The 26435-nt window shown below is 38.9% G+C and overlaps 1 protein-coding gene across 1 annotated transcript in view; it reads left to right on the top strand.

Moving 5' to 3' along the window:
* DOCK11 (dedicator of cytokinesis 11) overlaps window positions 1-26435 on the top strand; it is a 197325-nt gene that overhangs the window by 53980 nt on the left and 116910 nt on the right. Inside the window, exons 11-27 of the mRNA XM_018558995.1 lie at window positions 292-432; window positions 2487-2696; window positions 3937-4059; window positions 5214-5296; window positions 5633-5755; window positions 7768-7844; window positions 10013-10197; window positions 10290-10355; window positions 11563-11655; window positions 12173-12296; window positions 12601-12722; window positions 15498-15581; window positions 16768-16857; window positions 18605-18723; window positions 19059-19128; window positions 19483-19608; window positions 25704-25775. Coding sequence (XP_018414497.1) covers window positions 292-432; window positions 2487-2696; window positions 3937-4059; window positions 5214-5296; window positions 5633-5755; window positions 7768-7844; window positions 10013-10197; window positions 10290-10355; window positions 11563-11655; window positions 12173-12296; window positions 12601-12722; window positions 15498-15581; window positions 16768-16857; window positions 18605-18723; window positions 19059-19128; window positions 19483-19608; window positions 25704-25775 — 1908 coding nt within the window. The remainder of the gene's footprint in view (window positions 1-291; window positions 433-2486; window positions 2697-3936; window positions 4060-5213; window positions 5297-5632; window positions 5756-7767; window positions 7845-10012; window positions 10198-10289; window positions 10356-11562; window positions 11656-12172; window positions 12297-12600; window positions 12723-15497; window positions 15582-16767; window positions 16858-18604; window positions 18724-19058; window positions 19129-19482; window positions 19609-25703; window positions 25776-26435) is intronic.

Here is a 26435-nt window from a genome sequence, read left to right as displayed (position 1 = left end):
TTAAGCATTGCTAACCTGCATGAGAAAATGATACAAATGATAGGTTCAGGGTGCAGTGCATTCCACAATGATTGCTTTTTATGGGAAACCCCCCTTCCCCATCCCAACACATGGTAGAAGTATTCAGGTTGGCGGTTGTAGGAGGAAACTGATGAGGTCATCCTTTTGTTCTCTCATCTTGTTAACATGCTCAGTTTTAGATTAAAACTCTTTGCAAAGCAATAGTGCCCTGATTGGCTGTACTTTTAATTGTAACAAATAATCAAATTTTTTTTCCTGTATTTTTATTAGCGGCTGGATTTCTCTGGGATTGAGCCAGATATAAGACCGTTTGAAGAAAAGAGCAGCCGACATTTCTTAGTGAATTGCCAGGAGCTGAGTCTCAATATAGTTATGAATGTGACTGAAAATCCAGACGGACCCCTGACAAATGTATGTACTTCTTCCAAGTTATGACATTGCAATCTCCAAAATGTTACCCTCTAGTTTGCCTTTTATTAAAGAAGAGTTTCATGATGTTTTCATATATAACATAAATACCCAAATTGCCACATTATATGTAATATGTGTGTTGTACAGAAAAGAGAAGATGAATTGCACACCAAGGACACATTTAGCTATTGTTATCTGTAGCTTTGAATCAGAAGATGTATGTCAGTCACAATACACAATATCTGTGGTGTATTAAAGACAAGATCGTAGTTGATGAAAGGGTTTTGTTGCTAATAGTTTTCTAAACTCCTATAAAACTTGTTGCTGAATGGCTAAAGTAAAACCTCTAACCTAATGTTGGTCATACATATGGCAAATTTGTAATAAGTGGCACAAAATCTATAGCCATAGCAGCCCTCGCTGCTGCTATTGGGCCTGGAGGTGGAAGGGGGCCCCATTTGCTATGGGCCTTCATGATCTGTAGTTACATCCCTGTTTGTAAGTCTTCCATAAGCTTTCAGGTGATTAAAAAAATTCCATAAAATATAACGGTCCACATCAATCTACCACCTATTATTTTCAGAGTCTGCCAATTTCAAGCAAACAATTGCAGAATGTGATGGAAATTGATAGAAACAACCACAATGACAGCTACAATGACTATTCAAGATCATCTTTTCTTCCAAATAAAAGCTGATATAAAATTTCCAAAACTGCCATTTGTCTTTGTCTGAGGCACTTGAGGTACCTTCAACACCCCTGCATTAAGCTCTTCCACCTGTAGTAGGCATCACCTTTGTTTTCCTGGCATGGTGAGAGCTCCTTATACTGTGTGCAAAGAGTATGAATCCTGCATTAGACATCTTCCGTCATTGTGTGGTGGAGATGAAGTATCTTGGGATCAGGATGAATTTTTATCCTGCCCTAAGGTGGCACCACTTAAAGTGTATGTAATCCCTAACAAGCAACGTCTCTTATTTGCTCCTCTTTCGTCTGTTAAATATACCTTAAAAACATTTGATTATATTTGATAAGTTTGCTAAAAAATACCTATTGATCCTGTCACAAACCTTGTGAGCTGATAATGTCCTGTGCTCTTGCTGCACTGTTAACAGTTACATTGTTTGCAGCTATCTCTGCGGACTACAGAAGACCTTCTCCTTTTGTTATGGAAATAAGGAGAATGGGAGATGTGTTGTGTAGTCCTAACATTCTACCTGTCCTAGGGTGACAGTGCTGCTCCTCCATAGATACAATACAGTGAGTGAGCATTTTCACCCTAGGACAGGAAGTGTGTTACTGGCAGGATCACCACATAAAAGTAAAGGAAAAAAAACCTGAAAATTTGGAATACGGTAATACCTTGGTTTACGAGCATAATTCGTTCCGGCAGCATGCTTGTAATCCAAAGCACTTGTATATCAATGTGAATTTCCCCATAGGATATAATGGAAATTCAGATGATTCGTTCCACAACCCAAAAATATTCATATAAAAATGATTACAATACTGTACTGTAATATAATACTGTACAAAATATAAAGAAAAATAAACCGATTACCGGTACCTTCGTGGCTGGTGTGAGGGGGACGAGAGAGAGGAGGATTATTGTGTAGGACAACTTTCACCATCACTAACGGAATCACTGCTATCTCTTGACTCAATGGAATCTTTTTCATTTCGTGAAACCTTAACAAGGAATCTAACCAATGTGACATTGCATTGTCGTTAAACAGACTCATCGCTCGCACTGCTACAGCCTTATTCGGTGGTGGTTTCTACAAAATTTTGCTCTTATTGCAAGACATTGCTGGTATATCAAGGCAAAAAAATCCAGAAATGTTTGCTTGTCTTGCAAAACACTCTCAAACCAAGTTACTTGTAAACCAAGGTATTACTGTATATTATAATTTTGATGATGGGTCAAGATACACTTTAAGACAAGATTTTGAATTTACTCCACCAATGGACTGACAGGGATTGTTTGCGTTTCTGTCATCAAATTAACCATTACAGTAACTTCATATGTGTAAAAGCAAATGTAATCTTTTCAGGTGGAGCCGTTCTTTTTGAGCTTGGCACTTTTTGATGTGAAAAATAACTGCAAAATTTCAGCTGACTTCCATGTGGATCTCAATCCTCCAGCAGTAAGAGAAATGTTAAGTAACCCTTCCTGTGATACAGCCAGGAATTCTAGGAGCGGGTCAGCCAGTGAGACTCTTATCCATGGAATCCCAGAATCTCACTTCCAATACATAAAGGAGGTAAGGTGTCTTCAAATCTCTAATAGTGCTATGAAACTTCTTATTCAACAAAGAATCCAACAAAGTATTGTCCAATGAATTTTAGAAATAACAGATTTTGGGGAGTTGTCTACACTAAGGAGTGTATGTACAAAATGTTTGCACAGTGAACAGATTTGCAAACGTCTTTAGTTTTTAATTTGCACCAGATTATGGCCACTATTTCTTGGCTCCTCAGTTCCATCTAGTTGCCATAATGCAGTGTGAATCTAAAACTAAGATGTTCGCAGAGCTGTTCACTCTGCAAAAGGTTTCTAAAATACACCCCTAGTTTTAATGTGAATCATTAATATTATATATTATATTATGATATATTATATTATATATAAGGGCTGAACGAACCAAGCCCTCCAGTCTGATTCCTAGGAAGGCATCTATGAGATCTTAACCTTGCTTCAGCTTTTCTGGAGCACCATTGTCAATCCTGATAGCGTGACATTAAACAGCTGTCACCTACTAAAACATAGTGCTGACCGAAAACAGGAACAGCAGCAAAATGGCAGCGGTAAGCATTTGGAATTGCTGTAAAGTTGCTGGAAGAACTTGTTAAAATGTGTTTCCTTAATGCCGTATAATAATGAAGAAGCCTTCTACTCATATTTTTATTTTTGTTGGGACAGCCATTATGTAACACTATACAAACCTTTGTAGCGCTGATGTGAAGGTTCAGCACTGTGATGTTCCCCTGCTGCTCGTACTGCATCATTCTGACAGAGAGCAACACAAACGGCAAGGTGGAAGAGATCACTTGGGGAACTTCAAGTATTGTACTAGGTATACCATCTAAGTGTTCACCTGAAAAGTTAGGCCTGGGGCAAGAAAGCTGGAAGCACAGGACCAACATGACTAGGCTTAAAGAGAATCGCTGTGTTCGGCTCACTTCACTTCAGATCGGTCATTCACTCGGCTGCCCTCGGCAGCTTCGTGAATAGACCCCGTAGTGTATGCTAATGTAGCCTCTTAGTCAATATTATCACATGTCATTTTTGCATTCTTTAAGGACTGTTGAGGATGCCCTAAATGCTTTTGCAGCTTGACGAACCAGGACCTTTAATTATTATGATAATGTATAGAAGTAAAGTCAGATATTCCTTAGACAGTAGTCACTATACAGTATAAATAAATTCAACCTATTATGATAGTGCTGTTTGACAGAGGGGAGGGGAGATTACACATTTCTACTCATTCTTTTCTTTTCCAGGGAATATTTTCAGTGACAAATCCACATCCTGAGATTTTCCTGGTAGCGCGTGTGGAAAAAGTATTACAGGGAAATATCACACACTGCGCAGAGCCGTACATCAAAAATTCTGACCCTACAAAGGTACTATTATAAAGTGCAGATGCTTCCAGAAATCATATGATTTGTTAGCAAGTGAAATCATTATAATTACTCATTGTTTATCAATAGATTTAATGCTGTGTAGCTTCCTTCCTTGCTATTATTCAAAAACTTCCTTTGCAGTAAATGAATAGCTTCCTGTTTAAACAAGCATTTCCTTTCTAGATATATTGGAGAAATGAAAGTTGTGTATATAAATAAAGGTAGGCTCTACCTAAAGTGCAGGTGTTATATCAGAGAGTTAATAAATGTATACAGTGAAATATTATTTACAAAATTATATCTTTGTAAAGTAAATACATTTTGCTTATGTTTGGATAGTAGTGATTTGACACAGCACATGATAATCATGTCATTTTTATAGCATACCCTGTATTTTTATAGAATAGCCTGTATTTCATATGTCACCTCTTAGATTTAATGCTAAAAGGTGAACAGTGATTTTATCTGTGCGGTAATCTTGGTGCATAGTGGAATCTAGAGTCCTATTTAAGACAAGGCTACCAAGAGGATAATAATACCATTAAAGTGCACCCGTGTCCAGACTATGGGCATTAACGAATTTACATATTTTAAAGCAAACCTTCACCCTCTTTTTTATTCTTTGTACAATATTGCTCCTCCACCCCTCTTTTCATAAAATCACAGATACATAGTCTGGGAACAAGTTCACTTTAAAATATTACTAAAGCCGACAAGTTTGTCTTCAACTTTGGATAGAGTGGAGAATGATTAGAATCTCTGTCAGGTTTTTCATTGTTATCTGTGTCTTCTTGGAGATATTTACTTTCAGAGCAGCAATTGAAGGTACACTCACTCTTGGGCAGTTGTCAGTGTTACCGTTGTCCTTATTAGAAAACTTCCCCATACCTCCTTTTCTGGTGACTGTAAAAATTGGAATTTCCCATGCTTTTGCATCTCATCGACAATGGTCACCAGGACAAATGGAGAACGGTGAGTTTCCCCAGTATGGACACTGAAAGCAATAAAAACCATAATCTGTCAATTTAAATCTATGCTCCTTTTATGGTTGGTTCTTATCAGCATATGAAGAGGCTTACAACAATAGAAACTCAAGCTCCAGGCTTGTGTGTCATGCATTTATATAATCTTTTTTTTTTTTTCAATTTTCCTAGACGGCACAGAAGGTTCACAAAATTGCTAAACAAGTATGCAGTCGCCTTGGTCATTACAGGATGCCATTTGCCTGGGCTGCTAGGTAATCATTCTTAAATTCTGTGAAATATCACTGGCTGGTTTTCGGGACTGCTGTAAAGTTTGTTGTGGGCATCAGAGGTTGTGGCCACAACCTGATTAATGAAAAATGTTTCAGTAATCTGAAAGTGGCATTTACCACATGTCACCTCCACATGTCCTGTCAAGTGCTTGGACCCCTGTATTAAATTCGTATTTTTAATACAGGAAAGAAAATATAATATGAGTCAGTCAGAAATTATAATCTTCAAAATATTTAGAAAAATTATTTTTGAATGAAATCAGTTATAATTCCATTTTCAGTGTAAATATGTGTGTGTGTGTGTGTGTTTTTTTTAAGGCCAGTATTCAAGGACACTCAAGGGAATCTGGATATTGAAGGGAAATTTTCTCCTCTGTATAAACAGGATAGCAGCAAACTTTCCATCGATGACCTGCTCAAGCTGCTGGCTGAATACAGGAAGTATGTGCTTGTCTGGCCTATCAACTTCTGTTTATTTCATCATTTCTATTATAGCTGGCCACATTTTTTCTTAGGCTAGCTACAGTTGGGCAGATATCTCCCTATAAAATGGTTAAGCAGATATCTGTCCATCCTTGCACATATGTTCCAAGCTTATACTCACAATGATACTCACTTCCTATAGAAAGTAGTACAAACACAATACTTCTGACCCAACGCTCATCTACACAGAGTGAAGGATCAGAATCCTTAAAATGAAAGCTGAAATATACTTTTCTTTAAACTGTGCAAGAGTTCAAGATCAAATGGCAAACTCAGATTCTGTTAAGTCTGTGAGAAAATATCAGTTGGTGTCTTCCAACTTCCGGTATAAAAATAATATAAAATCTTTTCTTCTGGGGTATCAGACAATCAGTTTACTAAATGATCACTTTGTAAAATGAATGTTAAGTGACCAAGACTTTTAGGTGTCAGTGCCATCCAGGATGAAGTTAAAGGAGAACTATGAGGTGAGTGCTTCTCACTCACCTCATAGTTCTAGCCGGCCTGTGACCGGGTAGAACACGGTGTTCGCTCACTTTTCGATCCTGTCACGGCTCTCTGCCGTGACAGGGGAGGGGATGGATTCCCCCCGCTCCGATCCTCCAGCGCTGACTGGCGGAACGGACGGGGGAGGGGGCGGGTACAGCTGGCTCTGCCTCTAGATAGGCAGAGCCAGCTGTCACTCACGCAGCTGGGCGGATCTCTACATCGATGTCGGGATCCGCTCCGGCTGCGGGGTCTCAGTATACCGCGAGCTGTAGCTCGCGGTATACTGAGCTTAGGGTGATGGGAGGACGCTAGTTTGTGTCCTCCCGTTACCCTAAGGAGAACTATGGGGAAAACCCCTGACCCCATAGTTCTCCTTTAATCCCTTCAAGACGGCATTACAAGACTTTTGCCTTAGGAGCTTCTTTTTAATTCTTTAAAATAGAGACAAAGTCACATTCATTTTACCAAATTAATATCCAATTGAATGAATAGTGAACATCCTCTTTAAGTAATTCAACCCCTTTGTGTCATAGCAATAATGATCTTTGTTCATTTTTACACTAGTCACTCATGACAAGGAATAAATACAATATTAAACAGTAATATACTGTATTGCTAGATTAAATAATAATAATAATGTCATATCAGAGGGTTATACGACCATCAAAACTCTACAACCTGCAGTGATTTCAGATTTAGACCCTTTCACTGAGGTTAGTGAAGCTTAAGACTGATATTTTCTGTAACATGTCAACTGTTATCAGTTAAGTAAATGTTCTTTTTAATTCTTTTTAATGGTGTGGGTTATTCCACTGGTACTAGATTGAAAGACTTAAATTGCATATGAAATCAATTTCCTTGGGGTAATTGGAGTGACACTAAACACTCCGTGTTAAAATCAACTCTTAATCCATCAATAGTATATCTATTGCAAATCTGTTAATCTGCCAAAAATATTCACATACCATTTTTCTGCCTTTCAACTATCATCTCCATGTGCCCCGAGCAGAGGATCATTTGCCTTCACTTCCTGTTTATGTCCTGTGGGTGCAAACTACAAGTTCCATCTTTGAGTTTGCTGAATTAAATGTGCATGCATCCCCTTTGATTTTATGAATGGTAGTAATCTCTGTGCTTTTACATGCTGGTGCTAGATCCGTTGGCACGTAATGTTGTAGCCCATGTTGGTAGCAAGCAGAGGAGGGTGACTACTTTCCCAGCTATAGTGGGAACATATAGATTCAAAATAGCCATCCACATGAAGGAAGCTGCAGCTGTACCGTACAATGGTATTATTAGAAGGGATACAGATAGTTACAACTACCGTTTATTAAACATATTTTTGTTTTACCTGGGTTTAGAGTCACTTTAGGATGCCAGTACAAGGCAATTGTAGATCTCTTCAAGATCTGATCATTACATTCTGAGATTAAGCACCAACCACATATGCTCACAATAGTATTTATTCTTGCCTGTCACAGACCAGAAAAGACCAAGCTACAAGTGATTCCTGGACACCTGGATGTTTCTATAGACTGCGTTCCTCTAGACTTTTCCAGTGAGTACTTTAGATTATAAATATGGCATAAATGGTATGATTGCTGTCCATAATTTCCTGTTCCTGTAAGCATGCATTGAAAATACTCCACTCCATATTGCTCAGCATGGCCTCTGCTGTGTGTAGTAGAAGAAGATGATGATCACATTCACTGTGTGTTATTAAAGTAGAGTATGAACATTCTTCCTATACAGCAGGCATAGCTTTAGCTGACCTCTATTACAGTTCATGGATTTCCCATGTTTCTTCCAATGTAGGGATTACTCTGCCAATCACATTGGAACTTAGTAAAATGGTAAATTAAATCTGCATCCTCTCTAGGGATAACTCATTCCACTCTCACTATTTCAGGAACAATTCATGTTCTAAAAAGTGAACTAAAATATTTAAATGTGTGGGGTTGATTTACTAACCTTATAAACACACCACGAACATGTATACACCTCTGTAGTGTGTTCCCTCCCAGCATGATCTATGGGTGGAATCTAAACACCTTTTGTAGTGTGTACACACCCAGCAGGTGTGTTGTGCAAAGCCCTGCATGAATTTGCAAGGTGATGTTGTGTAAATTAGCTCTATGTTGTGTTGCTTGCGTTGATGAATGCAGGAATGTAAATGCATGAGCTAACCATTTTTGTCTAAACTGTGATGCAGCATTATATATGCATCATGTTCATGATTTTTCCATATATGGCATTAGTGGAAATATGCTTTTAGAGACTTTTGGTTGATAAATACGTTATGCTGTGCAAAAATCACACGCATGTGTGTGTAAAAATCCAATTTGTCTTGATTTGTCTTTAGTAACATGAATTCTAATTGGTTGTTATGAATTTCTGCACTTTGCACCTTGCACTCTTTACTGACAAGGCTTTTTAGTGTTTCTTAATGTCACGTGAGTTCCAGAAGCAAATGTACTTCAGATTAAAGATATGTCATCAGGAACTGTTTAGTTTTTAACCAAACAGCATGTGATAGGGTGGGTGAGTCCTCTGCCAGATGAAATTACATCATGGTAGAGTTGATGAACAGCCACAAGCTTTAAAACATATTGTAGATGAGCATTCCTAAGCAAATTAAAAATAAATCTAGTTACTAGGAGGTAATGACGGCATTCACTGGTCTGACACACAAGACATGGCTGTAGCTCTCTTCTGATGGAAGCCTTCAAGCTCTTTTTTATATGCTGATATAATTAAGAGTTTGGGTCTATTTATAAATGTTTTAACATTACTTTTTAAACAAGATCCAAAAAAGAGAGAAGATTGTGAAAGTTGTGTGAATCCTGGGTGAAAACATTTATAAACATTTATAAAATAGACCCCATAGTTTGTAAGTGTGTGGGATACTGCTTTTACATATTAGCTGCTCTCCTGTTGCCCACAGCATGTCTGCATTTTTTCAAAGCATGGCACACATTACACGCACCTTATGATGTGAACTGTGCACATAGCAATCAATTGTTTTCTATGTGCCCTGGCAGTGACTGGCATTGTTCAGTTGCTGATGAAAGCCAGTCACTGCATATATTGTGAACGAGCCCTGAGTCCTGTTGTTGGTTAGCAACACAGCATTTTTGTGGACTGAGTTGTGTCAGCCCTGCCCAGTTGTCTGTTGCTCAACTACTAAAACCCAGCCACTCTCCCATCTCCACAACATAGACACTAGTTGTTCTCTAGTCCCAAGAAAAAAAATAGCAGGGTTATTCACAAAAGGGTGAAGAGTTTGGAGAAGGCAGGAGAAGTGAACAATCTAGGACAAAATATTATCCAATTCAGCTCGCTTTCCAGTTCAGCTATGTTGTCCTAGATTGGTCACTTCACCGGCCTTCTCCAAACTCTTCACCCTTTTGTGAATAACCCTGTTGGAGGGCTAAGTAAACTCACTGAACTAACACCAAAAGTATGTACAGGACAGGTCTGAATTTCTGACATGGTCAACAGATATTCAGTTCATTAATGGAGTTTACATACACAGTAAGCATTCTTTTATCTGGGCAGACTCCTCAGTACAATGATAGCCAAGTCAGGGATTTAATGGGAGCTAATGTGTTCTGCAACCCAACAGACCTTTTAGCTCACATCATTGTCATTAAGAGATTTGACTATGTACGGTCAAATTGAGCTTCTTGAACTAATATTCATGAACTGATTATGTCCCCCTGGCAGATTGCGTCACTTCTTCCTATATTCCGGTCAGGCCGTATAACAAGGAAAATCAAAAGATTGCTGTGGAAGTGGAGGAATTTGTTCCAGAAATAACTAAATACTGCTACCCGTTCGCTACCTACCGCAACCATTTCTATGTTTGCCCTCTGCTCTTAAAGTATGATAACCAGAAATCCTTTGCCAAGGTAAACAAAGACCAGATAAGGATGATAATAATGGGATGTAATGCTTCATATTCCATTGTAAATTCATTTTGTGATCATTTATTTCCCTTCAGGCCAGGAATATTGCAGTCATGATCGAATTCCGAGATTCCGATGAGCCTGATGCACAAGCACTAAAGGTGTCCTTTACCACTTCCTTTATACACATATGCAGCTTAAAGCCATAGGTGCTAGATGCTGTTCATTAGATTTATATTTTACCACTTTAACCACCAGGGTGTTAAATACCCTTCCTGGCCAGGCCATTTTTCAGTATTCAGCACTGCATTACTTTGACTGATGTTTATTCCGTCATACAACGCTGTACTGAAACAAATTTTATACCATTTTTTGGGGACACAAGACACCAAACATGTCAAGTCTTAAAATTGCGTGCGCCCGTGAAATCGCAGAAAATGACCACACCCAAAATTGATCTCCAGTAACAGAGTCACCGTGCCGGTCCCAGCCGCACCGGGCACAGCGGATTTCGGGACCGGCAGCGGGGGGGACCTGCAGCTACTAAATAGCCATCACTGGCTATTGACATTTCTGAAAGGTTCCCCACTCGTGTGCGCGCTGGGCGCCGCACATGAGCGGGGGGGGCAGGATGTCTTAAGACGCCTTCCCGCTCCTGTAAGGCTCTCATCCGGCCGTTCACGACTGGCCATGGACGGGAGGTGGTTAAAAATGCAGCGAAACAGATATACTGTATGCCTGATGTTCCCGCTAGAAACATAGTGAGCTTCTAAGTTTGTATTGTGCTTCTGCTTCAATGCAATCTTAAGCTCTTCTCTGATGGATTACAGAACACCTACCCCATATGATATGAAGCGGGGCAGGGGTTCTGTAGTCCTTCAGGGTAGAACTCAGGCAGGACTGACAACACTACTTGGAATTTCTAAAAGTACAGTTATCCTTTAATTCTCCTCAGAAGAATGTATTGCAGCAAATGTGGAGATGGACAGATATATCAAAACTGAGCATCTTTATACCTATGAGGCTGTGTCAAAGCAACATCAAAGGAGGAAAGAACTGTATGTCCCTCCCAAAGCACTGACTGGATTTTTAACAGTTTTACGGCCAGTGTCTGTGGACTTTTGTTTGCTTTAAGCGGGTTTTAATTTTCCATACAAGTCTATAGGAATGCAAAACCCGCTTGAAGCAAGTCAGTAGAAGCTCCACTGCAGATGAAATGCACCTGTTAGTGAATTGTTAATGGTTTCAGAAGTGTCTTAAGCGGATTTCAATCTGATGCCATTGACACAAGCTTCAAAAATAAATATGCATGGAACAGTGTTCAGCAATGTCTACTCATTCATTTTAAAATCTTGTTTCTGGTTGCAGTGCATTTACGGAAAGCCTGGTGGTCCAGTATTCACGACAAGAGCATATGCCATTGTTCTACATCATAATCAAAACCCAGAGTTCTATGATGAGGTGAGGAATCATTCTTTTTGTTTATTCAGCTTAAGTATTGGGAAGGATATACAGAGCGCTTGTTATACATCTGCAGGTGTAGTTTCGATATATTGAATGCTTGGGATATAGACTTTGCAAGATACAGGATCTTTTTTATATTTTGTGTTCTATTGCTAAAATCTAAGAAATATTTAGATACTTCTCATTATACAGTTACTCACAGGATGGGCGTCTTACATATTTTTAAACAATTCTGAAAAATGTAGAACCTGTGTTTTTCCATTTACACATAAAGTGTAAGGGGGATATTTATAAAGCAGTAAATGTAACATTCACCAAAAATTCCCTGCAGGCAAATAATTCATTGTAATTTAAAACACATACACCTGGAAGATACACCTGCACATAATGTTTGGTAAATGTCATCTTCACTGTTTTATAATTGGCCCTATATGTGTTTAAATTTGGATATGATTTTTTGTTAACAGTATCTGTAGTGTACAGATAATATTATACATAGATTTTTTTTTTGCAGATAAAAATTGAGCTTCCTCTTCATCTACATCACAAGCACCACCTGTTGTTCACCTTCTATCATGTGAGCTGTGACATCAACTCAAAGGGAAGCAGTAAGAAGCATGACAATGCTGAAACCCCCGGTACGAATCATTTCTGATCATGGTCTGTTAACATGGTACAGCTGGGATGCAACTGACACATAAAGCCAACTAGACAAAAGCACAGAATTTGCACAACACCTAACATTGCACTTCCTATCATACCATTCAAGCTAGTATAATTTATTTATATCATTTTTTACATGCATTCCTACATACAAAGAATTGCAAGAGGATGATGCCTGTAGGATTAAACATAACAATCTGTCATATCAATATGAAATCCTTATTATTATGATTATTAGGTATATTTTATAAGACTCAACTTTTCTGTTCTCATTTACAGTTGGGTATAGCTGGGTCCGCTTGCTGAAGGAGGGTAGAATTATTACATCAGACCAGCAGCTGCCAGTTTCTGCCAGTCTTGCCCCCGGATATCTGAGTCAGACTGATCCAGATACAAGGAAGGTATAACTTCTGCTTATCACATCCTGCAGTGGGATCATACTAAGCACATGGCAACCATCTTTAGATAATGTGCATGCCACTAAGATACCTAAAGTGTTAATCTCTTCTGCTGGTCATATATGTATTTATCTGACATTTTAATAAAATGATTGTTTTAATATCTAGGTATTATCAATTGTTGTTCACTAATATTTCGGTCAAATGAAATAAATTTGATGATGGGAATATTTTTATGATTTCCAGGCCGTTTGCTGATCGATTATGATCACTTTCAATTTCAGTATAATTTTACCCCATACGTATTTTAATTTGAAAGTGATTGGATTGATTTGCACTGCTGCATCAAACAATCGTTTTGATTGGATCAAGTAGGTGATTGCATGAAAAATTGATTTGTTTATGACCAGCATTATTATTTAAGTCATTTTCAATATGCCAGATATAAAACTGGGATCTATCAAAGGAAGTTTGAACTGAACCTTAAAGCAAACCTGTTAAAGAATAAAAGTACAGTAATACCTTGGTTTACGAGCATAATTCGTTCCGGCAGCATGCTTGTAATCCAAAGCGCTTGTATATCAAAGCGAATTTCCCCATAGGAAATAATGGAAATTCAGATGATTTGTTCCACAACCCAAAAATATTCATGTACAATACATACATGACTCTACAAAATATAAAAGAAATATAAACCAATTACCTGTACCTTCGTGGCTGGTTTGAGGGGGACAAGAGAGAGGAGGATTATTGTGTAGGACGACTTTTACTATCACTAACGGAATCACTGCTATCTCTTGACTAAATTGTGTACAGATAATATTATACATAGATTTTTTTTTTGCAGATAAAAATTGAGCTTCCTCTTCATCTACATCACAAGCACCACCTGTTGTTCACCTTCTATCATGTGAGCTGTGACATCAACTCAAAGGGAAGCAGTAAGAAGCATGACAATGCTGAAACCCCCGGTACGAATCATTTCTGATCATGGTCTGTTAACATGGTACAGCTGGGATGCAACTGACACATAAAGCCAACTAGACAAAAGCACAGAATTTGCACAACACCTAACATTGCACTTCCTATCATACCATTCAAGCTAGTATAATTTATTTATATCATTTTTTACATGCATTCCTACATACAAAGAATTGCAAGAGGATGATGCCTGTAGGATTAAACATAACAATCTGTCATATCAATATGAAATCCTTATTATTATGATTATTAGGTATATTTTATAAGACTCAACTTTTCTGTTCTCATTTACAGTTGGGTATAGCTGGGTCCGCTTGCTGAAGGAGGGTAGAATTATTACATCAGACCAGCAGCTGCCAGTTTCTGCCAGTCTTGCCCCCGGATATCTGAGTCAGACTGATCCAGATACAAGGAAGGTATAACTTCTGCTTATCACATCCTGCAGTGGGATCATACTAAGCACATGGCAACCATCTTTAGATAATGTGCATGCCACTAAGATACCTAAAGTGTTAATCTCTTCTGCTGGTCATATATGTATTTATCTGACATTTTAATAAAATGATTGATTTAATATCTAGGTATTATCAATTGTTGTTCACTAATATTTCGGTCAAATGAAATAAATTTGATGATGGGAATATTTTTATGATTTCCAGGCCGTTTGCTGATCGATTATGATCACTTTCAATTTCAGTATAATTTTACCCCATACGTATTTTAATTTGAAAGTGATTGGATTGATTTGCACTGCTGCATCAAACAATCGTTTTGATTGGATCAAGTAGGTGATTGCATGAAAAATTGATTTGTTTATGACCAGCATTATTATTTAAGTCATTTTCAATATGCCAGATATAAAACTGGGATCTATCAAAGGAAGTTTGAACTGAACCTTAAAGCAAACCTGTTAAAGAATAAAAGTACAGTAATACCTTGGTTTACGAGCATAATTCGTTCCGGCAGCATGCTTGTAATCCAAAGCGCTTGTATATCAAAGCGAATTTCCCCATAGGAAATAATGGAAATTCAGATGATTTGTTCCACAACCCAAAAATATTCATGTACAATACATACATGACTCTACAAAATATAAAAGAAATATAAACCAATTACCTGTACCTTCGTGGCTGGTTTGAGGGGGACAAGAGAGAGGAGGATTATTGTGTAGGACGACTTTTACTATCACTAACGGAATCACTGCTATCTCTTGACTAAATGGAATCTTTTTCATTTCGTGAAACCTTAACAAGGAATCTATCCAATGTGACATTGCATTGTTGTTAAACAGACTCATCGCTCGCACTGCTACAGCCTTATTCAGTGGCGCTTTTCTACAAAATTTTGCTCTTATTGCAAGACATTGCTGGTATATCAAAGCAAACTTTTTCAGAAATGTTTGCTTGTCTTGCAAAACACTCTCAAACCAAGTTACTTGTAAACCAAGGTATTACTGTATTCCTAAAAAGCAAAGTTGTTATCCTGAAAACAGTGCGCCTAGCTGAAAATAGATTTGTTTTGATGCTAGCAGTCTACATTCAAGACTAAGCCTACTAACTGTATTTACCCTGTCCAATCTGGCCACTGAGTCCCTCTCATTAAACAAAGGCAAGGCAGTTGACAGGGGTTTGACTTGAAGTCAGGGAAACCATACCTTAGCATCAAAGTAAAAATAGTTTCAGAGAAGCACACTGAGGATGGTTTTATTTGGTTAAGGAAAGAAAAAGTAGTTACACTATAGTGCCTGCCCTTAGGTAGGACATTTAACTGACTGTTCTTTCCCCTGTTCCACTATAGAGTAATAGTGATATCAAGTGGGTGGATGGAGCCAAGCCACTTTTCAAAATTGGAAGCCATTTGGAGTCCACAGTCTATACCCAAGTAAGTGTACTAAGTTTATAGATGCATGGCTGAGAAAAGAGTGTTCCTCAAATGAAAAAAATCTGTGTTTGGATAACAAATTCCATGTGAAATGTTGCATGCCATAGACAAAAAATAGCAATAGACAATACATAGTGTTGACTTTGAACACCTTTATATTTATGCACCTTTATTTTTAGAAGATTGGGAGCCTACATTTGCCAGTAGTTTTTGCTGAATTTCTAAGTAATCAGACTAAACATCCTGTACCAAAATAGGTGCAATGTCTGCTGTAAATACTACAAAGTTGATAGAAACAAGTAAAAAGTTAGATAGATAGATAGATAGATAGATAGATAGATAGATAGATAGATAGATAGATAGATAGATAAATAATCTACAATAACTTCTTGCCGTCCGCCCGTTGTGAAAAGACGGATGCACGGCGGACTCACATTGGCGGGTTGCCGTCATGAGACGGCCTTTTTTTTCTGCTCGTGTGCGCCCCCTAGCGCGCGCATACGGGCAGCAAAAACCCGCCCGTTTTTTACAGCCGTTACCGGCTGTTTGACATACATGCGATCGGCGGCTCTATGTTTAAGTCCCCCACTCCCACGTTTACGCACATATAAACGTAAATACGCGTTCAATGCGCCAGTGTGCGAAAATTACAATTGCGCTAAACATGCTATCGCCACGAACTTCGGAGTGAGAGCAATCATTTTAGGGCCATCAATCACTGATAACACTAAACTCATGAGCGGTAAAAGCTTTTAAAGCATCGCCTAAAGTATTGTAGTTTTTTGAGGTTTTGCACGAGTGTGCAGTTTTAAGGCTTGACATGTTTGGTGTCTATTTACCCGATGTGACCCCGTCTCTTATATTTTAGCAAAAAATTGGGTAATAATAAATGTTTTATCATTTAATTTAGGGGAAACAGTTTTTTTTTTTTTTTATTTCAGTAATTTTTCCTTAATATATTAAATACCACCAAAAGAAAGCTCCATATATCCCCAAAAAATGGTATAAAATTAATTTCAGTACAGCGTTGCATGACGGAATAAATGTCAGTCAAAGTACCTCAGCGCTGAATACTGAAAAATGGCCTGGCCAGGTAGGGGGTTTAACACCGCGGACTTCAAGTGGTTAAATAATGTATTTTTTTTAATCTAATCAAGTTGTAAACCTGTCACTTTATTTTTTTTAGGATTTACATCTGTACAATTTCTTTGAGTACTGCCAAAAGATCCTGTCTGGTTCAAAGGAAGTTCCTGTTGACCTTGTGAAGTATTTAAAGGTATTCTTTTTGTATGTGATCTACCAACTCACCAATAACTTTAAGGCTGCATTCACACCTAGGCGTCAGCGTTTTCGCGCATATTAGCAGGCGTTTTTGTCTAGGGTGTTTAGCATGTTTTGGCGCTTTTTTTGCACATTGGGGACCAACAAGCCCACAAAGTGTATTGGCTAGTGCTGTGACTTTCTACTGTGGCAAATAAAGTTTAATTGAACAACTGTGGCACGCTCATCTTTGGAGCACCCCTACGCACCAGTATTATTGTGACGTCTTTTTGGATTCAACAGTCTGTAGTGAGCTGTCCTCACTCCAACCTTGAGGATCATCTTCTATCTCTAATATAGATAGGTAGGACATGGACATTTGCATTATAACAGACAGGCAAATGATAAAGAGATGGGCACACAAATAACAAGACTTGGTGGCTTGGTGAAGTTTGTCAGGAACACTTAGGGTGTGTGTGTACATTTTTATGGAGACACAATGTAACCACCTTTTAGGCAAAAATAAAATACTATTTAAATGCTGCTTTCAACACTCAAGTATGAATACCGCAAAGAACATGCAAGTGTCATAATATATTGATGAGCTTTCCTATTATAGAAAATAAGCTGTAATTTGTTTGATCCATTATAAATGTGTATCCATGTATAAGTGAGCACTAGTCATAAAAGCAGGGTAGCTGAGATGGAAAGCTCAGATGGAAAGCTGAGATGGAAAGCCATGAGTGGTATTTGGATCTGAAGAAGAAGAGTTTGTATCCAGGGCTAATGTTAATCTACTTCCAAAGGCTCCTGTGTACAGTCTTAACAGGCCTCAAATACAGTTCATAATGTAATACAAGAGCTTCATAAATAAAAAAAAAACCTTTCATGAACCAAGCAAAACCTTTCTTATTTGGGTTGCACATGCTCCCCTTCCCAGACACTGCAGGCTTTAATGGGAGAAAACAATCAGTTGTGCTAATCCAGAAAGCAGTCGCCAGGTCTTGGTGTGGCCAACTGCTGATTGGCAAGCTATAGCCAATAGCCAGCCTGCTATTGGTTATTTTAAATTGCAACAGCCAATAGCAGGTTGGCTATTGTACCCCCTCCTGAGCAGAGGAGTGTACCTGAGAGAGAACTTTCAGCTCCTCATCTGAGTGGCAGGGATCCAATAGCCAGCCTGCTATTGGCTATTTCAAATTGCAATGGCCAATAGCAGTCTGGCTATTGCTCCCGGCTGCTTACATCCACCTGTCAGCTGCGTAAGTAAGCCGGCAAGTAAATGGGGCCATGGGTGATGCGCTGCAAGGAGGATGGTTGCACCTAAGTTGTGTAGGGTGTGTACCATGTATACAGTTCCTACTACTAAAATGTGCTTTATACCTGTTAATGTTATCACTAGTTCCAAAGCTGAATCCAATATGCAGAGAAGTAAGAAATGTACCGTATAGTACAGTACATTTGGATAGCTTGAATAACTTTGCCAATTGTATCTCTTCTGACACCTAGTGGATAGTTGTATGCATTGCATTCTAGACCTCAGAAGTGTATGAAAATACTTACAGGGTTATTCACAAAGAGGTGAAGTGTTTGGAGAAGACAGGAGAAGTAAACAATCTTGGGCAACATAGCTGATTTGGAAACGTTCTCCAAGTCAGCTCACTTTCCAGTTCAGCTATGTTGTCCTAGATTGTTCACTTCTCCTGCCTTCTCCAAACTCTTCACCCTTTTGTGAATAACACCCATATTGTTTGTTTCTACAGTGCCTGCATGCCATGGAAGTCCAAGTCATGATCCAGTTCCTGCCTGTTATTCTAATGCAGCTCTTTCAAGTTTTGACAACACTTTCCCACGAAGACGAGGTTGCTTTGAATTGTAGTCTGTAAGTCCATTGATATGATTATGAACTATAGATTGCTTCTGTGGGTCACACACCTGAGCCTATTTGGTGCCTCTGAAAAGCCTGACGAAATCTACCGGATTCACTATAAAGCAGGTTCCCGACAATTTCAGTCACAAAAAAGATTGAACATATGAAGGAAACCTGTTATCATCCCTGCTAAATATTTAGAAACATGCCACATATATAGATTGTTAGTGGTAGAGTGCCTTAATATGTGTGATCATTTTAGGATCAAAAGCTTAAAACTGCTACAAGTTGTCTTGTATATGGTCAGAATAGGTGATTTGAAATAATCCTCTTTTGCTTTGTGGCAGGGTTCTTCTCCACATTGTATCAAAATGCCACGAAGAAGGTTTGGATCACTACCTCCGGTCTTTTATTAAGGTAAGACAATTGCATTGGTCCATTATTTTAAAGCTAGCCATAAACACATGTTAAAGTCAATTCATGAAGATTATCAGAGGGGATACTACTTCTTAAAATACCACTAACTTCAGGCTAACATATAACTGCAAGCCTAAATTAGCTGCCTGTTGAGGAAACAGGAAAAAGGAGATGTTTGTGATATCATTGCTGTTTGTAAGAAAAAGAACTTATGAGAATTTAAGACTTCTGATCAATTTCTGTTTATGAGATGAATTAATAAATGGAGTTACAATCCTCTGTCATCATATTCGTTGTATTATTGTTTCACTGTTCTCATAATGATAAAATATATTTTTGTGTTTGATTTTGCAGTATGTCTTTAAGACTCAGAAGACAAATTCTACTCAGGGCAAAGTACTGCATGACATTTTGGCTACGACAATGATCACGGTGCTGAAACAGTCTGCAGATTTCCTGGCTATCAATAAGCTGTTAAAGGTAATACAATAATATCTTCTGTAGCGGAGAACAGGTATCCTCAGTGACATACTGGGGCTATACCAGACAATACAACAATACATGTTTTAAGACTCCAAACTAGGACATACAGTAAATATAGCAATGAATAAATTAGAAGAGGCATACCATGGAGGTAGCCCCATCCTTGTTTAAGGTACAGCAACACACCAGAAGTCCTGACTTGCTCATTGCAGCTGAAGACCCCCAGCATGTGTCTGCACCACACAAATCAGAAATCGCCAGCCGCTCAAATGAAAGCCCATCACTAGTTATTATCTTTTTAAGCACCCCACCCTTCCTCTGTCAGTATAGGTTAATACTTTGCCCACCTTTCCTTCAGGGATAATATTTATGTCCAGTGACATCATTAATCAATGTTCAATATTGCTTGTGGTTCTGGCCACAGAGAACATCCTTGTGTAGGTAGGGCCATATGTGGTTCTGGCCATATGTAGCATCCTTGTGTAGGTAGGGCACCTGCAGAGCTACAATTGCCATGAGACTGCAGCCTGTACACATGGTGTTTGTGCGCTGGATCTATTGCATAGAGTTTTTAAACATCTTAAACCTCCGACCCCCAAATATCTGCTGGCATACCTCCCCGCATGTAGTAATCTTTGCTTTTCTGCTGTGTCCTCTTTACCTCTCAGTATCCTTGTCACCTTAGTACCATTGAGGAAAGGTTCTCAGAGGTGAAGGAGAAGCTTCAAATATATACTAGCCCACTAATTCTGGCAGCACTGGCATGTTTATGTCGGTGCTAACAAAAATTAAACTACAGGGGGTGTTGAGGTGACCAGTCTTTCTGCCAACATAGAGCAGACAGAGGTGACTGGGATCCTACTGCCTGAAGCACCATTTGCTATGAACGTTGCAAGAGTAAAACATTATAAGAGAAAGCAAGCTTAAATATTAGAGATTCCCTGCTTTTGCATGAAATTTCATATTTGCTTGGAGATTAGCTTTTTTTATTGCAACCATAGGAACGGTACACATGGTGGGGGAAGTAATCCAGTAGACATTACAAAAAATACACCAGCACTTGATCCTAGCCTTTGCATAAAACTCTGCAAAGTGTGGTCCTTAAAGAAGAAGTCTTACAAAATATATTAAAGTATTATTGTATTTGCCAGGGTACCATGTGCACCATTCAAATCCATCCTGCTGTTGCTAAGTGGCGTGGTTGGACAGTTTAATACACTGCTAGCAAGAAGATGGAAATTTGAGTGACAGCACTGGTCTCTGGCAGCAAGGGCTGCTCTGGAAAGCATTGCAGACAATGCTTACCACCTTCTACTGCACCCACCTGTGATCCCACTCCTCCTTCCCATCATCCTCTTGGGCTGAAACTGCATTTTTCTCAGCCACCCTCTACCCCAAATAACCTTTGCCTTCAAGTCACCTCATCTCCCACCCACATTGATTCTGACAATTCTACCCCCTTAAATACAAAAATATTACATAATAACAGATTTTCGTCACATCCCATGCAGACAGAATCATTATATAAGTAATCATAATTTATTACAAAGTCAATATACACACAAATAAAGGAAAAAATACATAGCATCACAAACATAGGATACCGCATGGTATAGGTAAATATCCTCAGGCTATGTCCCCTGTGTGCGCAGGTCCCCAAAGTGGTCCCTACACCAATTTCTTAAGACAGTAATTCTGAAGCGAGTTCAAATTAAACGCCTCTTGTCTCATGATACCACAGTCTCTAAAGCACTCCGCTCACATAATAAATAATGCATGTATAAGGCGTAGTACTGTGCATTCCCTCCACTCTCTCAAGATATTTATATCATATAAGATTCCAGTAAAATTATCTGGGAATAATACAGTCCAAAATCCGGAGCCGTGTTATCTCTTAGGAAATAAGTACACAGAATGGTTATTAACTGCACATTGTAGTCCCCACTTCCAAGTTTTATCTTTCATCAATCATTCCAGATGTAGCAGATATTAGAAACATTTCAATGCTCACGGGTGTGCTTGATCCATCCATCCAAGTGTGGAAACATAAACCAGGCAAAAGTAGCATTAAACGCAGCAGATATAATGCACAAAATAGTTATTGTATGCACATTGTAGTCCCCACTTTTAAGTTTAATCTTTCATCGGGTTGCAAGTACCTGGCCTTTAGCCCCCCTGTCTCCTCACCCTCCTAGTCTTGGACTTCTTTCCCTCTCAGCCACCACCCAACCCCTTTTCCCACATGCATCTTCCATCCAACAGCCTCAATTTTCCTTCAGCCCCTGGGCTCCCCCTCCAACTGTACCCTCTTATAATCCAGGTCCTCTTTCCCTGATAATGCAGTTCTACCCCTTTCCTAACTGTCATTCAGCTACCCATTCCCATCGCTGTCCTGGTCTGGCTTTCCCTCTTAGCTCTCTAATCCCGTTACTCTCCTTGTCCGGCTTTCCCTCTTGGCTCCCCCTTTCCCTCCTGGTTTGGTACAGCTTTACCTATTAGCTACACCAATGCATCCTCTGATCTGGTACAGCTCTCTCTCTTAGTTACTCTAACGCATCTCCTTTCTAACAGCACCATGTTTGCCTTCACCTCCTGGACAGTTCACCCCCACTTTAACTGCTCCTTTCCTCCACTTGGTATGATCTTGCTGTGCATCTCTGCCACAGCTAACGCCCAATTACTTTTCCCTATGCCAGCACCTGTATCTCCAACATGACAGCTCCATGATTGTCTTTATCTATCCCCCCAATTCCCATGTTTGCACAACTGACACTCTGCCTGCTGTACTACCAGTGGTGTTTGTGAGTGGCCCTGAAAAGCAGGCCACTACCAGTACATTCTGCATATTACATGTTACTTTTGCAAATGTGAGGTTATGAGTTTGAGTCCCCACTTCGCAATGGCTAAATTGAAGTAGTAATGTTGTACACCACACCTACTCGTTTTTTTTATCTTTAAAAAAAATATGTCTAATTAGGTTGTAATTTTTAGAAGCTAGTAAAAGCAGCTTTGGTGACAGTGCAGTGGCTAAACTGCCAGCTATGTAGCCAAGTGGTTGTGAGATCAAATCCATGGCATCCTACATGTGCAGTGGAGGTGGCATGTGGGGCAAGCTTAGTTTGAAGTAGTTGTAAGCCCCACCTACTCCATTTTATTTGTTTTTTTTTTAACAATTTTTGGACATAATGCAAGCAGGTAAAGTGTCTGCTGTGCAACGTTGCAGTTCTCAGTTCGAATCCAGGGACGGGCATGCTTTGTTGAGGTGTTGGTTTATCTGTTTAATTCAATCTAGTAAAATTGTCATTGTTTTTTTTCTACTTTAACTTCAAAACTTAATGGTTTCTTCAAATCTATGTTTCTAAAAGCAGTTATAAAGTGCCTCTTTGTGGGTTCTGAACTATCTGTAAGGCTTGTGTGCTTGGTTTGTATGTCTAATAACACTCTCATTTCTGAATCCAGGGCACTAGTGGAAACTGGGGATACTGCCAAAATCACCAAGTTAAATAACTGTTTCTACTTTAAACTTCAGAAACCCAATATGATTTTTAATTCTGTGCACAGTGCAACTATTTTTAAACAAGTATCTTGCCTCTTTTATACAAATATTATGTGTCCAGTTTGTATGTCTGATAAGGCCATGATTTTAGAAACCAAAGCTCTAATGGTGGTGCTGTGGGTAAAGTGCCAGTTCTGCAGACAAGAAGTCTTGAGTTTAAATCCCTGACACTGTGTGCATAATTTTGAGTAGTTTTAAATGATGGTCAAATTTATTTCAGCCATAGGAGTACAGCAAATTAGGGCGTCGGGTGCAGTGGATGTAGGGGGGGGGGTTACAAGTGAGAGCTTCATAAAAGACAGTTGTGGGACACTGGTGCTGTTTGAGGTGAATCATATAGTTGGATGCAGGTGCATTCTAGGTGACACCAGTTATAGATAGCAAAGCTGCTGGGATTCAGGGCTAACCTCACAGTGGTCCAGGTTGACAATGGGGAGGGGCGATTAACAGAGGCAATAGGGCAGGCTAAGGGGAGCTTATGGAAATGAGAGGGGTCGTGAGTTTAAATCCCTGACAGATACATTAAAACTTTATTTTTTTTCATGAGAGTTCTTCTTTAACTTTAATTTTGAGCACCCAGGCTGGAATAGTACAGTATTCTCCTTAAAGGTTCTCCTTGTAAATGTGTTTATGGAAATGATTTAAAAAGCAGCTGAACACATCAATTTCCAACTTTACAAAATCGAAAGAAATATGCTTTGAGTTAACTGTCTTGTTGATGAATGTTTTCTTTTAGAATGTAGTACTGATAAATGACCCCTAGATGGTACCCGGTTACTATAACAGCCATTGTACAGCAACCACTGCTATAAAGAAAGTAATCGTAATTCTAACAAAATGCCTTTAGGTTAGAACATGGGTGTGCAAAACAATGTGCAGATGACTGAATGCTTAAAAGGGTGTTTTGCATTCAGCGAGAGACTGAAAACTTTCTTTCTTGAGGAAGCCCTAACATTCTAGTTGGCATTGGGCAGCTGTTACATGCATTTGAAGGCTAACTGTACCTTATATTAAGTGTGTTCAAATGTCTATCTTTACATTCCCAGTAATATTCCTAATACCACACCATACTTCTGCTGCTTGTAAGTATAGTCTTTTTGCTGTCCAGCAAGCCCATAGCCATTTCCCTGTTTTTATCCTGCTTGTGCGGTGAGAAACTGCCATAAAGATTAATTGCAGTTTGCAACACAGCACTCTAACGGGCTCATATAAGCTTCTGCACCATTATGGTTTGGAGAGCCCACGCCGTCTCTTTTCCCCCACCTGCACCCCAATTAGATTTGTAAAATGACTATGTCAAAAGCTGGAATCCAATTTTCAAACATTCAAATCACAATGGAGCCCTAACACAGATTGTAGATGGTGGCGCCATCCGCAGTCACTTCAAGCAGACCACCCAGACACCACTGAGGCCCATCTGAACTTGGCTCCAGAGTTCCCATAACATTCCTGACTTGCTTTGGTCTGATCCTGCAGCTCAGCCTCATCTTGCTTCATCCACCTGCTGGGAGCTTGACGCACCCACTATACCGGCCATGCAAGATCTCCTCCTTCCCCTTTCTGCCTGTGGTACTAGAGCTCCAAACATGGGGTCCTGAACATATTTGTCTTTGTATGATTTATTTCCTTATTATTAATAAAGGTTTTTGGGCATTAGTATTTCACACATATGAGCTCCTTTTATTAAACAAAGAGTGTCCACAATGCAGCAACTAATCAGAACCCCCCTTCTGATATCTGGGAGTTAGGGAAAAACAACTTTTGGGTTTACAGAACCTTCAAATCCAAGGACAATTCTAGGAGCAAAACTTGAAAGCCTAAGAGTTTATTTGATATCATGGACCATTTACCGATTTGCCTGTTGATAGACCAGTGTGGTTTAACATTGTTAAATGCTTCAACCAGTTAAAATACTTTAAACCTAAATTGTACTCTTTACCGTATGCCAATATTTTGTCCATTTTGCTTAAACAAGTTCTCAAGTGACAACATATACTATCCTGTTATAACATCAGCATTGTAATAAGAATACATACCAGAGTTGTTTTTGGAAATGTAATCAACAAAATCCCTTTTATGTAATGAGCGCTGCCTTCTGTCTGCCCATGACTTTCATCAACTTCCAGGATTCCCAGTGTGCATTGCACCTCTTTCCTTGCTGCTGTGATTCAGTCTACATTTCTCAAGGCTGCATAGCCCATCATGCATTTCTTCAAGCAAGCAATGATAATGTTACATTGTTCAGACATTGAGTTGTAGTTCAGAAGGCAGGCTTTGTGAGTTGTGTCAGTGCATAGAGGAAGTACATCCTATGGATAACTTCAATAAGTAAGTTTACAAACTTCTATATTTATATGGTTATTAGGAGTGGGTTAGAACTTATAGAAATGCAATACAGAAATACATATTTGTTTTTGTTTTTTCGACCAAAGATATTATTTAACATCTAAAACAAAAGCTAAAATAAATATAGTAAAACTAATCCTCTAGAGCTCATTGTACTTTTATACTCATTATGTTCCTTTTTTTATTGCAGTATTCATGGTTTTTCTTTGAAGCATTGGCAAAAGCCATGGCATTGTATCTGATAGAAGAGAACAAGATCAAGGTAAACTGATAATGGTCATGTTGCGTAATGCTGCATCATATCTATAATACATGTGAATGTTAATCCTAGCTGCCACCAACAGTTTTTTTGTTTGTAGTAAATAGAGTGAGGAAGGTTGTAAAACCTCTGACATGGATTAAATGCTGTCAGATAAGAAGGCATTTGATGCTGGCTATAATGGGTTAATGGGTTATTATTCTGTTTGCATACAGTATTACTATACTTAATACAAGTACATGCTTCATTCTGGGCTTCATTTATACATTACTGCAGTGGTGTAGTGTAGGGCTGCAGCTAACGATTATTTTCATAATCGATTAGTTGGCCGATTATTAGGTTCGATTAATCGGTTAATCGGATAAAAAAAAAAAGGCTCCAGTGATTGACGACTAGTTTGTGTTAAGATTGTAGTCCATCATGGGAGCAAGCTTGGCGCGGTGGAAGTAAAAAAAAAGTGTGGTGTGCAATATAGTACATTATACAGCGGCGCAGTGCAGAATACCAGCAGCTATAGAGGAATGTAGCAATAGTACATTATACTATAATGTACTATTGCTGGGATTTGTAGTCCTCTGTAGCTGGCGTTATTCTGCATTGCGCTGTATATAATGTATTATTGCTGGGATTTGGTGTTCTCTATAGCTGGTGGTATTCTCCATT

This window comes from Nanorana parkeri, unplaced genomic scaffold (assembly GCF_000935625.1).
Source record: "Nanorana parkeri isolate BGI_ZX_2015 unplaced genomic scaffold, ASM93562v1 scaffold373, whole genome shotgun sequence".
Classification (NCBI taxonomy): domain Eukaryota; kingdom Metazoa; phylum Chordata; class Amphibia; order Anura; family Dicroglossidae; genus Nanorana; species Nanorana parkeri.
This window is presented reverse-complemented; position numbering and strand designations above follow the sequence as displayed.